The sequence below is a fragment of the Tyto alba genome, unplaced genomic scaffold (genome assembly GCF_018691265.1).
Source record: "Tyto alba isolate M040663 unplaced genomic scaffold, T.alba_DEE_v4.0 Super-Scaffold_35, whole genome shotgun sequence".
NCBI classification, from domain to species: domain Eukaryota; kingdom Metazoa; phylum Chordata; class Aves; order Strigiformes; family Tytonidae; genus Tyto; species Tyto alba.
In genome coordinates, this window is record NW_024881310.1 from 205,551 (window position 1) to 218,200 (window position 12,650).

Genomic DNA, 12,650 nt, shown 5'->3' on the forward strand with positions numbered 1-12,650 from the left:
GAGGTAAGAGGTCCATGCTGGAAATGGTGGTTGTTATTGGCTGGTCTGTGGCAATTGCCCTGGGTCTGCTTCCCCGGGGTGTCCAGCACACACGGGCACAGCCCAGCCCATGCTTTCCTGGTCCTTCAGGTCTCTCACAGGAGCCTGGCTGTACAAGGACACTGCTGTGTGCCCCCACCCTACACATGCACACGCTTCCACACTTCACTGGTGGTTTCTCTCCCAGACAATTTCCTGGGCATGGTCTTGAGAGCAACTCTGGAAGAAGACCTGAGCCTTCCTGCACTGCCCTGAGGAGATCCCCTTGTCTGATGGAAACGCTGTCATGAAGGCCAGCTCTGTCACGGAAGTACCCATTGCCTGTCCCTGCCTGCGGTCACAGGACTGGCACATCGTGGGACAGTGACCAAGGCACAAAACCACTCAGATCATAGACCAATACAAGGGCTCAGGAGCAGAAAGTGGAAGTGGAAAATGAGCAGCACTGTAAAGACCAAATGGTTGTGTTTTTTGGAAGCACTACTGTGCCGTGGTGCTTTTCCCATCCACCTCTGCACACAGGCACTAACCCAGCAGGTCAGGAGATGGCCTTGGAGGAATGATCTCAGAGAAACATGTTGCTGCATCATCCTTTATCTTGTTTAAACAGAAAGAAAGCATAGGTCCTAATTTACACAGTCTCAAGGTCACACAAAAGCTTGATAGATGCATTATTAGAAAAGGGTCAAATATTGACACTTCTTTGTAGAGAACACCATGTAAATTAAAGAAAGCAAAAAAGCCCACCCAACCCCAACAAAAACCAACAAAAGCTACAGATTATGCACTGGGATGTAATGATTTAAAGTATGAGTGATTTACAGAAGACAGGTACTTTATTTTTTCACAAAATCTTTCTGTTATCATTTCCTCAGGGCATCCTTGATCTCCTTGTTCCTGATGCTGTAGATGAGGGGGTTCATTGCTGGAGGCACCACCGAGTACAGAAATGACACCACCATGTTCAGGGATGGGGAGGAGATGGAACGGGGCTTCAGGTAGGCAAAGATGGCAGTGCTGACAAACAGGGAGACCACGACCAGGTGAGGGAGGCACATGGAAAAGGCTTTGTGCCTTCCCTGCTCAGAGGGGATCCTCAGCACGGCCCTGAAAATCTGCACATAGGAAAAAAGAATGAAAACAAAACACCCAAATCCTAAACAGGCACTAACCACAAGGAGCCCAGCTTCCCTGAGGTAGGAATCTGAGCAAGAAAGCTTGAGAATCTGGGGGATTTCACAGAAGAACTGGTTTATGGAATTGCCTTGGCAGAGGGGTAGGGAAAATGTGTTGGCAGTGTGCAGCAGAGAATAGAGAAATCCAGTGCCCCAGGCAGCTGCTGCCATGTGGACACAAGCTCTGCTGCCCAGGAGGGTCCCGTAGTGCAGGGGTTTGCAGATGGCAACGTAGCGGTCATAGGCCATGATGGTGAGAAGAGAAAACTCTGCAGTTATCAAGAAGAGAAAGAAAAAGAGCTGGGCAGCACATCCCAAGTAGGAGATGTCCCTATTGTCCCAGAGGGCATTGGCCATGGCTTTGGGGAGAATGGTGGAGATGGAGCCCAGGTCGAGGAGGGAGAGGTTGAGGAGGAAGAAGTACATGGGGGTGTGGAGGTGGTGGTCGCAGGCGATGGCGGTGATGATGAGGCCGTTGCCCAGGAGGGCAGCCAGGTAGATGCCCAGGAAGAGCCAGAAGTGCAGGAGCTGCAGCTCCCGTCTGTCTGCAAATGCCAGGAGGAGAAATTCGGTGATGGAGCTGTCATTGAAAATTTGCTTCCACTGGTCATTGGGCACTGTCCATGGAGGAAAAGACATTGAAAAGTTAGGGTAGACTTCTCTGAGATAAAATCTACTCTGTATCTCTCAGCAACTGCCTCTCCCTTTTAACCAAGACCTTCGGCCAGTCCCTCCTGTGAGCTCAGGTTGGTGCCCCATGGAGCAGGGGCTCTGCTGTGAGCTCTGGAGGAGTCTGTCCTGCCAGACAACCACAGATAAATCAGAACACATGTGATCTGAGATTACATTCAGTCATGTTTCCAAAGAGGTTTTCAGCATGTTTGCAAACAATTCACCTGACTGCAGGGCAGACCTCTGGGGATTATTTTTGTTCAGACTGTTCTAGTTGTACCACCACACAAGGAGTGGTTTTAAGGCTGAAATTCTTGGCATTTCTGCTGCACTCCCAGTGAAAACTTCTGGGTCCTGAGAGGCCAAGGGTCTGTCCTGCAGTTCAGAGTGAGGAGAGTTGCTCTGTCCATCAACCCTGGTTTCCTCTGCTCTGTGTCGGCATCACTTTGAGCTGGATGATGATAGACAGATTTTCCCCAGACAAGAAACTGGACACTGCTGGGACTAGAGGAATCCAGTCTCCAAGCACAGCTCTCCAAAGCCCTCAGCCCCTCTCATCGCACCTGAGGAGGGTCTCAGCTCTCCCCTCCCAGCCAGGGACACAGAGGGCTCATTGCAGCTGCCTGTGTGCAGATGCCCAGCAGCATTTCCATGGCCTTCGCACTGAGGTGTTTCCTCCCTGGGGCTGCTGGATAACACAGAGATGTCCTGGGAAAGCTGTGCCCACCTGGAGAGAAACCTGCAGCCCAGCATGAACCCCTCAGAGCAAGAGTTGAATGTCCTAAAATGGAGGTGTCCTGAAGAGAGAATTAGGTCCTTTATTTTCCCCTGAGCCCACAGATTATGAGGAAACTTTACTCCCATGGACACATCTGCACAGCAGGACCCACAGGGTTGGGATCTGAAATGCAGCTTAACCCTGTACCCCCATCCCAGTAAGTCCAGGGATGGCAGTAAGAGGAGTAGATACAGGAAAGTAAAAATGGAGAAATTCCCGAATGCTGGAACTGCTGGAGTGAGAAAGGGACAGGCAGTTAGGTATTGAGTAAATTTTCCTCTTCAAGGCTGAGGCTGCTGCAAAGGTGCCCCATGGCCTTCAGGGCAGAGGCTGTGTTGAGTGAGAGAGGAGAGCAGGGGGTTGCTCCATGGAAGGCATCTGAACTGAAGGACTTGTCAGGGAGGAACTCAAATCCCCCCTCCCATGGTGTTCTGGGAGCAACTCTTTCTGCCTCCCTGTCCATGTCTCTGATACCTGGGGTTTTCCTTGCTGGGACCTGCTTTTGTGTCCCCTTATCTCCTCCCTGTCAGTGCTGCCAGCCCCCATCCCACCTGCTGTGTGCTCAACTCTGCCCTGCAGACCCCTCCTGGCAGCAGGACACTGCCCAGGGACAGCTCTGTGTGTGCAGGGTCTCAGGAGCAGCTCAGAAAAGTGGTAATGAGAAAAGGGATCTGAGTGCCTTCTCCACAATAAAAAAATAATCTAACCATTCCACCCAGTCAAACAAGAAAAGAAATGTGAAAGAGTCGCTGCATTTCAAGTGCAGTCTTGACATCCTTCTTCAGGAGGACCCTTTGCAAAAGTCCTCAGAATGATTTGGAGCTGTGAGCAGCACTGTCATTTCTGTGATGGGGGTCTCTCCTTCCCCCCACAGCTTCTCCCCACAGCGCCGTGGGGAGCTCCCCGGGCAGGCTGAGTGCTGACCCTGGCAGGCGGCAGAGTCCCTGCCCCAGCACACAGCCCCCTGGGGTGCAGGGACCCTGCTGGGAAGGACAGCCCTGGGCACCCCTGCCTGCACACCCGGCTGCACACCCCTGCAGCCGGCCCCGCCAGAAGGCAGCCCTCATGCCCTGGCCCTCGCAGGGGGCACCAGGGAAGCCCTGCTCGGGAGCAGATCCTCCTCCTCTTCCTCCTCCTCCTCCTCCTCCTCCTCCTCCTCCTCTAGGCAGGAGGCAGATTCCTGGCGGCTCTGCCGCCTTCCCCAGATCCCTCCCCGAGCTGCAGCTGCATTGCCCTGCACCCCCAGACTTACTGTGGCCAGGGCCCTGACGCTTTCTGCTCCTCGGAGCTCTCAGCAGCCTCCCAGCCCAGGCTGCCTTGAAGCTGTGTGTGCCTCGCTGCTCTGCCCTGGGTGCCTGCAGGCAGTGCCCCCAGCCCTGCTGCGCTTTGCAGAGGAGCTGCTCCTGGGCACAGCTGTCTCTCTGCAGCGCTGCCCACTTGCCAGGAGCTCCCTGCGGCCCAGGAGCCCGGCCCAGCTCAGCACCACAGCAACAGCCCAAGGCACTTTAATGACCCCTCAGGAGGGTTTGGTGCCAACTCCATGAACCTCAGGCACGGAGAGGTAGGTGATGAAACCTCTCAAGGAGTCAGTATCAGATACAAACTCCAAAGTTTCCTGCACTGTTAATGGCTCCCACTGAGGGCCACTATTGACAAAGCTTCCTCAGGGTCCTGTTAGAGTAGAAATCTGGAGGCAGTGATGACAAGTCAGAAACTAAAAGTGAAAGGTGGTGCAAATGCTGAGTAAACCTGAATGTGTTGCATTAAGCCAAAGTTCCAAGCCCTAAGCCCATTAACCAAATGGCCAAGCCATGACCCCCAGCCCCTGGGAAGGGAGATCCTGTCCCTCCCACATTCCTCAGGGCTCTGCCTGGGGTAGGGGCTATGGAGATGTGCACCTCCCAGGCTCCTGAGGATGCACAAGGAGGCCATGAGGCTCCCGTGCTGCAAGGGACTGTGCCTCCTCACAGGCATCAGTGGCAGAGACAACAGCCATAGCCAGAGTCGTGATGGGGTTGACTTTGTTGGGGCTTTCAGCTTTTCCACAGCCCTCTGTCATCTCCACCACAGGCTGTCCTATGGGGTTGCATCCCCTGTGCCTCTTTCCCTGGAGGCTGTCCTCATCCCCCCAGCTGTCTCACCTCGCTCCCACCTGAGCCTTTTCATTCCTTTCCTGATCTCTCACCATCCTCCCTGGCTCTTGCTTGAAACACAAAGCCTTGGGCTGATCCTGAATCCTTCTGAGTGATGTGTTGCTTTGCTGCTTGTGTCCACTCTGGCCTTCCCCAGCTGCACAGTATGACATTATTTCTTTCTCATGCTGTTTTCCACTATGAATAAAATCAACAGCTCTGAAACCTCTCTTCAAGCACAGTCAGTCTACTCCTAGACTGTCCAATGTCTCCACTCCACTATGCTACTACATTCAAACTCCCTATACTGCTCATGCGCTTGAGGCCTCCAAACCCCATCTTGGGAGATGTCTGGGCACTCGCCAAGTTGTTTGTATTAAAATAGTGTGGTCATAGGCCAAGAAAGACCAAGTGAGGGTTTTTATCAGGGCCTGTATTGGCAGGACAAGGGACAACGTTTTTAGATTTAGATTTGATTTAAAGAAGAAATGTTTTACCATGAGATTGTGGAGACAGTGGAACAGGTTGCCTAGAGAAGTTCCAGGGAGGACACATCCATCACCTCTTTGGGCAACCTGTTCCAGTGTCTCATCACCCTCACAGTAAAGAATATCTTCCTTAGATCTCAATCTAACCTCTTCTAGCATTAAACCTTAACGTTTGACCTCTCCCTACAATCCCTGATCAAGAGTCTCCTGCCATGCTTCCTGCAGGACCCCCTTAATTAATGGAAGACAGCAAGACGGTCTCCCTGGAGTCTTCTCTTCTTGAGGCTGAACACCCCCAGCTCTCTCAGCCTGTCCTCACAAGGGAGGTGCTCCAGCCCTCTGATCATCTTCATGGATTCCTCTGGCCCAGCTGGAGCAGGTCTGTGTCCTTCTTATGCTGGTGGTCCCAGATCTGGACACAGCACTGCAAGTAGAGTCTCATAAGAGCGGAGTAGAGGGGGAGAAAAACTTCTCTCGACCTGCTAGCCACTCTTCTCTTCATGCAGCCCAGGACACGGTTGGCTTTCTGGGCTGCGAGCTCACGTTGCTGGCTCATAGTCAGTTTTCCATCCACTCTTACCCCCAAGTATTTTTCTGCAGGTCTGATCTTAATCCACTCCTTGCCCAGCCTGTACCTGTGCTTAGGATTGCCCCGATGCATGGCCAGGACCTTGAACCTGGCCTTGTTGGAATTCAGGAGGTTTGCACGGACCCAGAATTTGTGCATGGTAGAGCAGGGGAATGAGAGGATCCCAGGGCCAGGTGCTGGATAGATGGAAGGTTCAAGTCCAACTCTTGGAGGGATCCATTTTGTCTATCTATTTAGGTACAGATGTTACAGTACAATAGCCTAGCATAGCAACAGCCCACCCTTGTTTCTCTTTCTCCACTGCCCATGGTTTGGATTGCCCTAGACACCTTCCTTCCACCACGGGTCTTCCCTTGACAATAATGTACTTATGGGGCAGGGAGGTTGAGTCAATGTAGGGACAGGGCTCCTCTGACAGGGACCATGAAGTAGCTGCCGGGAGGTGACAGCAAGGACAGTTTACAAAGAACAAATTAATATGTATTGACCTCATTGTTTTTAGGAAGGCAAAGCTTGCCTGGAGCTGGTGGTTGAAAGGAAAAGTCAAGAGCAAAAGGAAGAGCTTCAATTGCACATTAGAGACCAAGGCAGAAGAAGGAAAATACAGGGCTGCTGATGAATGGTGAGGGTGATTTAATAACAGCAGAGACAGGTGAGGATGGGGCACTCAGTGCCCTCTTTGCCTAATTCTGTACTGAAAAGGTCTCCAGTCCTCTGTGCTGAGGGAAAGGGCTCCACGAGCAGGAGAGCACGCATTGGCAGGAACCTCAGGCAACCCAGCAAGGCCAAGTGCCCGTGTGTGACCCTGCAGGACATCCCCCTGGCAATGGCCCAGGCTGGGAGCTGCCTGGCTGGGAGAAGCCCCGTGGGAAAGGTCTGGGTGGGTTGGAGAGGAGGCAGCCGTGTGCCCTGGCAGCAAGGGAGGCCAGCTGCACCCAGGCCTTTGTGGCCAGCAGGACGGCCAGGAGATCACGAGAGGGGCTTGTCCAGGTTACTGTGTCCGGATTGCAGATCCCCAGTACAGGAAGGATGTTGGCAAGCTGGAGGGGGTTTAGTGAATGGCCCCCAAGACAGGCCGAGCTGGAACACTTTGCCTGTGAGGAGAGGCTGAGGGAGCTGGGCTTGTGCAGCCTGGAGAAGGGAAGGCTGAGGGGCAGCTCCCTGCAGCCTCTCCGCACCTATGAGGAGGTCTGCAAGAATACAGAATGGGGTTCTCCACCATGGAGCATGTTAAGAGGCTGAAAGAGGAGGGTTGGGGACGTTCACCCTGGACATAAGGAAATGATTTTCCATCAGTCTCAGGGCTAGTCCTGATCAGGGAGGCCATGAGCCCTGCGTGCCCTCCTGCCTGCCATGGCTGCTCAGGTCACAAGAACAGAGGTGCCCCCAGAATCAGAACGCAGGTGGGCCTCTTCCACCTGCCTCAGCCCTCCCCTCCCCAAGGAGGTAATTTCTGCTGGGTGGGTTCTCAGATGCACTGGATGACCTCAGAATGCCTGCTGGCCAGCATGTCTCCTGAGGGCCAGTCAGGCTGCTGCAGTGGAAGCCACCTCAGCATCATCACCATTCCTGCCACCTGCCCTTGGCCTGCCTCTCCCCGTCCTCTCTGTCCCTAGCTTGTTTCTGCTGGGATGAGTGGTTTTGTGATGCACTTGTTGGCCCCAAATTTCTGGGGCCAGCTGCTGGCCAATCAGGCTCCTGTAGCAGTGGTGGCCTCGCAATCACCACCACCATTGGTGTTGCCTTTGCCCATCTCTCCCCATCCACTCCCTTGACTCCTCAAATCTGCTGCAGCCCACGTTCAACAGCCAAACCCAGCCCCTCTCCTGGCCTTTCCCTCTCCCCTGCCCCACGGCTGGACAGAACCAGCCTGGGACGTGGTGCCTTCAGGCTTTGCAGGGCTTGTGCATAATGACTGCAACAAAGCCGAGATCAGAGTCTGTGCTGTGCAGCACACCCCATCAAGAAATGACGCTGTTAAACAGTAGATTTTCAGTGGTGGCAACCATGCAAGAGGGGCTTCTGTCCAATTACTAATAGGATGTGCTACTACCAAGATGCATTTGGTGTTTCAAGCTGTCACTGGCAGAAGACCCACGAAATCAATCTGCAGTTGTGCCCGTGGGTCTTCACTCCATTGGTGCTGGACTGGGGCTTTAACTCCAGCGTAATCTGCACTGGTCATGGCAGGAGAAAGACAGCTCCTATACCAGAGATCTACATCCTGCTTCCTGTTAGGCCAGCACTCACTGTCCTTCCCTCTGCTCAGAGGGTTTGCCTTAGCTCATGGATGAGATTAATTAGATTCTACCTGAACATTCTAAGTTACTTTAACTATGGGTCATCCCCAAGAATGTGCTGGCAAGGGTACCAGGATCCATGGTGGCAGCCCACAGGAACCTGGGCCTTCCCAGAAGAACCAGTGGGACTTGAAGAAGACTTACGTTTGAATTCCCAGACTCCAGTGAAGGCATTGCATTTATTGCCACTTATGTTAGTGAAAATATGTTCCTCTGCTAGAAACTGAGATGCTGTTCCATCTTTCTCTAGCTCATTTTCAAAAATCTTTAGTTCTCTTTCTAAATCTTGTGGTTGGACAATATCTAGCTGCAGTTATTTAATTTGTAACCAGAGTCTGTGTCTGTGGACCCTAAGATCTTATGTTGTTTTGATTAAGACAGTGCACTTAATTTGGGAAATATCCCCTACTTCAATTTCTGGATGTCTTTTTGTATTTTCTTTACCTTCTCACCTGTTCCACTCAGGACAAACCTATTTCTGAATGCACCAGATTGGATCAAGATTCTCTATTGCTGGGGTAAGTGGAGAAGCCTGAGGAGCCCCTGGGCCAGGAGTCTTTTCCTGGGAGAGGGGCTGGCACAGAGGGGCTTGCTGGCAGGGGACAATAAGGATGCCTGGGAGACCAGAGCAAGGGACACAGGGAGACACTGGCCTCCGTCTCCTCATGCCATGGCTGGCCCTCAGCCCTGGGGCTGATGGGGAGGCTGAGACACCTCTCTTTCCTTCCTTCACTCCCCACACTTGGATGGGCCTCAGGAAACATCCAGGAGCCTGGAGGATGCACAAACCTCCTGGGCTGAGGTCCCATCGCTGCAGGGGAAGAGGAAGGGTGTGTGAGACAGATGGGAGTGCAGGGAGAGAGTGTGTGTGTGTGGGGGGGTGGCAGTGTGTGTGTAACAGAAAGGAAGATGCGAGGTGTGTGGCAGAGGGAGGTATGGGAGTGTATCGTAGAGAAGTGAAAGAAGTAGAGTTTTGATTTGGAGGCATCAGAAGAAGGAGGGTGTGCAGTTCAGTGCTGAGACATGGAGCTATATAGAAGATTGAAGTGAGGCTGGGTTCAGGGATAACTTTGACAATTGAGGAACAATAGCAGGGCTTTGGAAGAAGTTCCACAGGTTATAGGGAACTCACAGCAATTTGCAAAAAAAAAGAGAAAATGACAGTTTTGTGTTTGAACAAATAGTGACTGAGGACAGAGTGTCACCAGTAAATCTTGGGATGCCATGGGATCAGAGTGAGGTGGGGAAACAGGGGTGTGGGTTAAAATCTGCACAGAAACAGGCGCAGGCATAGGCAAGTATAGGACAGCCTGTGGTGGGAATGACCCCTCCGATGTGTCTGGGACCCCCCAACACAACTGAAAGCCTTGTCCTTCTGACGATGGCTGCTGTCTCTTCCACTGAGGTCCCTGAGAGAACACCAGTTCCTTACAGCCACAGCGTTTTGTTGCCTCCTCCTCTACCCTCCTCACAGCCTGGGAGGAGTCCTCCCACTGTTCTGCACTTGGCATCACACCCCCCTACATCTCACTGCCCCCGGGAAGAGTCCCTCAGCATCCCCTGAGGGGAAGGATCCCCATTCCCAGGCTATGGGGGTCAGGGCTTGAACAGCCTGCTTGAGGAAACACATCAAGGTCTTTCACAGCCACATGAACATTTGATTTTCAGGCTGGCAGCAGTGCCTCTGCCTTCCTGCTTCACCACCCCCCGGGACAGGGACCTTGTCTCCTCATTCCCTCCACGGGCTCTTCAGTGATGGCCCTCGGTGGCGATCACTGACACCCTCATGGAATTTGGAGGGTTCCTGCTGACTCCGACTTCTCTAGAGTCCAGTTCAATCCCTTTCCAGGATCTGCAGTTCAGCAACTTGGCACCAGAGGGCTCATTAACATGCAAAAAGCCTGCACAAGTCAAGTCTCTTAGCAGAACTGAATTCCTCAATTCTTCTGGGTTGAATTCTTCTGAGGTTTGAGGATTGTAATCACAGTGATAATTTTTCAGTACTAAATGTCAATAAGAAAAAAAACTCTTATTTTTCCACTAATCTTTATTTTTCTGCTTACACACTAAGGGATATGACCCAACTGCAATTGATACTGATTCTAGAGCATCTCCTGATTAAGTCTGAATATGGAGGGAAGTCTAGACCCTGTATGTCAGACACCCTCTGGACAGTGTTTGTCCCTATGTCCAATCCCACTTTTCTCTCATGGGACTTACAGCACCTTTGTTTCAATCTGAGTTTTCTCCACACAGGTCTGTAGCTGCACGTTTCAGCCCATTCACACCAACTCCAATCTGCTGTACTTGGGAATCGAGGTGCACACAGACACAGAAGGATGTTTCTTAATTGCCAAAAACCAAAACCAAATGAAGGCACGGTTCAATAAAAAACAAAATACAGTCCTCTGCTCTATATTAATTCTACCTTACGTCCTCCAAAGTCCACTTTCCACACTGCAGGTGGCTTTAGAGCAATGGAAAATATATTTTCTGTCAAGCAGAGATACCAAGAAACCCCAGGGCATGCCCTGGCCCAGACTCTGTCCATATTCACTCACAGTCACTCACAAACTCAAGTCACGAGCTCCATCAGTTCAGAGAGGGAAGCAAAGAGACAGAAGATAAAATATGCTGTCTTCTGGATTTCCAAATCTGCACCCATCCCAGTATACCTGGGCTACAGGTGGGTCTGCAAGTAGGCTCTGCAGCATCTAGACCCACTCATTTCTCATTCACTTCCAAGAGGGGACACCTTGGGTGCAATTTTCCAGGCCTCCTCTTCTACTCAAGTGAGAAAAATGACTTGTCTCAACTGAGTTGCTTTGGCTCACCGTGTCTGTAACCAACTCCTGCTCAGGAAAGTCTCCCATCAGCTCGGGGTCACATTTTCCAGTCAAATGTGAGGGCTTCAGCTACCCCAGTGTAACTTGGAGGCCATAGCCACCACTTCGTGCGCAACTGAATCAACCCATGAATGAGGATGTTTGGCAAAATCTGAAACATATGCAGAAAAGTCATCGTTGTAATCAGTGTGTAAAGAAGATTTCATTTTTAGAATTTTTAAACCATTCTGTACATTCTCATACATTTTTTCATGGGCCATGGACAAGGATGAGCAAGCTGATGACACTTTCTCTCCCCCAATGTAAAGACGGATTGATACATCTGGTTCCATTTGATGGGTAACAGTTGAGTTTGGTCAAGTAGCCCCTGATTTGATTCCCCTCCACTATTGGCTGTTTTCCTCTAGAGTCCTGCCTTGAGGCACAATGCCATAGGAGAACCTCTTGGTGAAATATGAGGCAAAGAGGACATGAAGTATCTCAGCCTTATTGCCACCTACTCATACTATATTCAACTGTGACCACATATTACCCTTATTTCTTTTTGGACTGTTCCTAAAATTGTAAAATCTTTTTTTGTTGCCCTTGAATTCTCTTTCAAGTTTCAGATGATTTTTGATACAGAAGAATGCGGTGCTTGGAGGATGCTGTCCTTGAAGATCATGTACACTTGGTTTTGCTGCCCATCAGTGCTACTGACAGTGGGATCCCCAATAAAACTCCCCAGATTCGGCCAAATCTGCTCCACTGAGTATTGGCATCTGCAGTCTTCTATTCCCCTTCCTCACTGCCCTCAGGAGCTCGGATTCCGCTGTCACTGTCCCAACAGCCAGTCTTCACAGCCCTGACCAGCTCTTCCTTGCTTGCCAGTGTCAGCTCCAGGTTTGTGTTGCCCTTGTTGGCCCATCTGGCAGCTATGAAAACAAGCTGTCCCCAAACCGCCCGGACTGTTTGCATGCTGCTGTGTTCCTCTTCCAGAAAATGCTGGGGCCATTAAAGTCCCCAGTGAGGCCCAGGCTTCTCCAGCCAGAGACTTCCTTGGGGGGCTTTGGAAAGATTATGGCAGTTTCTCCATTCATGTCAAAACCCACAGGCGCCCTCTTCTCCTGGCTGAGGGCATCAGTGCACATTTGGGTCGTAGCACTTCAGGGGTAGCACCAGGCCAAGCTCTGACTTGTCTTAGAGAAACGTGGTACCAAGTGTCCCAGTCCCCATGTGTTCAGAGGCTTTGCTTCAGAGCAGATACAGGCCAGAGTTTGTGGTGATGGAAACATAAAGCTGAAATTGGATGCCAAGAGAGTGAGCAAACCGTGATGTCCCCAGTGCCAGAGAAGTACATCCCTGGAAAGAAATACTTTTACTTCAGTGATATCCCTTTTGCCTGTGAGGGCCTTTGTTGGAAATGAAGTTATCCCTGATGACAAGATTTACCCAAGCATACTGTGAAAATGATTGGTCTGTTCCTTGATTGAATCATCAAGAGAGTGGGTGAAGACCTCGTGTGGGGGCATTTGTGTTCATGCAATGCCTGCAGCTGTTGGGTAGAGGAGAGATAGATCTTGCTTCTCTGGTGGCATCTGATGGCTGATGCTTCAAATCACTCTGTCTGTGATGGTGTCAGGGGTGTTTGT

At 51.4% G+C, this 12,650-nt stretch overlaps 1 protein-coding gene across 1 annotated transcript; it reads right to left on the reverse strand.

Moving 5' to 3' along the window:
* Positions 1-902: 902 nt before the first annotated feature.
* Positions 903-1,853, reverse strand: LOC122154254 (olfactory receptor 14A16-like). The gene has a single exon (XM_042801612.1). The coding sequence runs from the start codon at positions 1,851-1,853 to the stop codon at positions 903-905; it is 951 nt and encodes a 316-aa protein (XP_042657546.1).
* Positions 1,854-12,650: the final 10,797 nt, after the last annotated feature.

Bases quoted from the DNA above. Each gene is read 5' to 3' on its own strand.
- LOC122154254 (XM_042801612.1), bottom strand. From the start codon at position 1,853: ATGTCTTTTCCTCCATGGACAGTGCCCAATGACCAGTGGAAGCAAATT.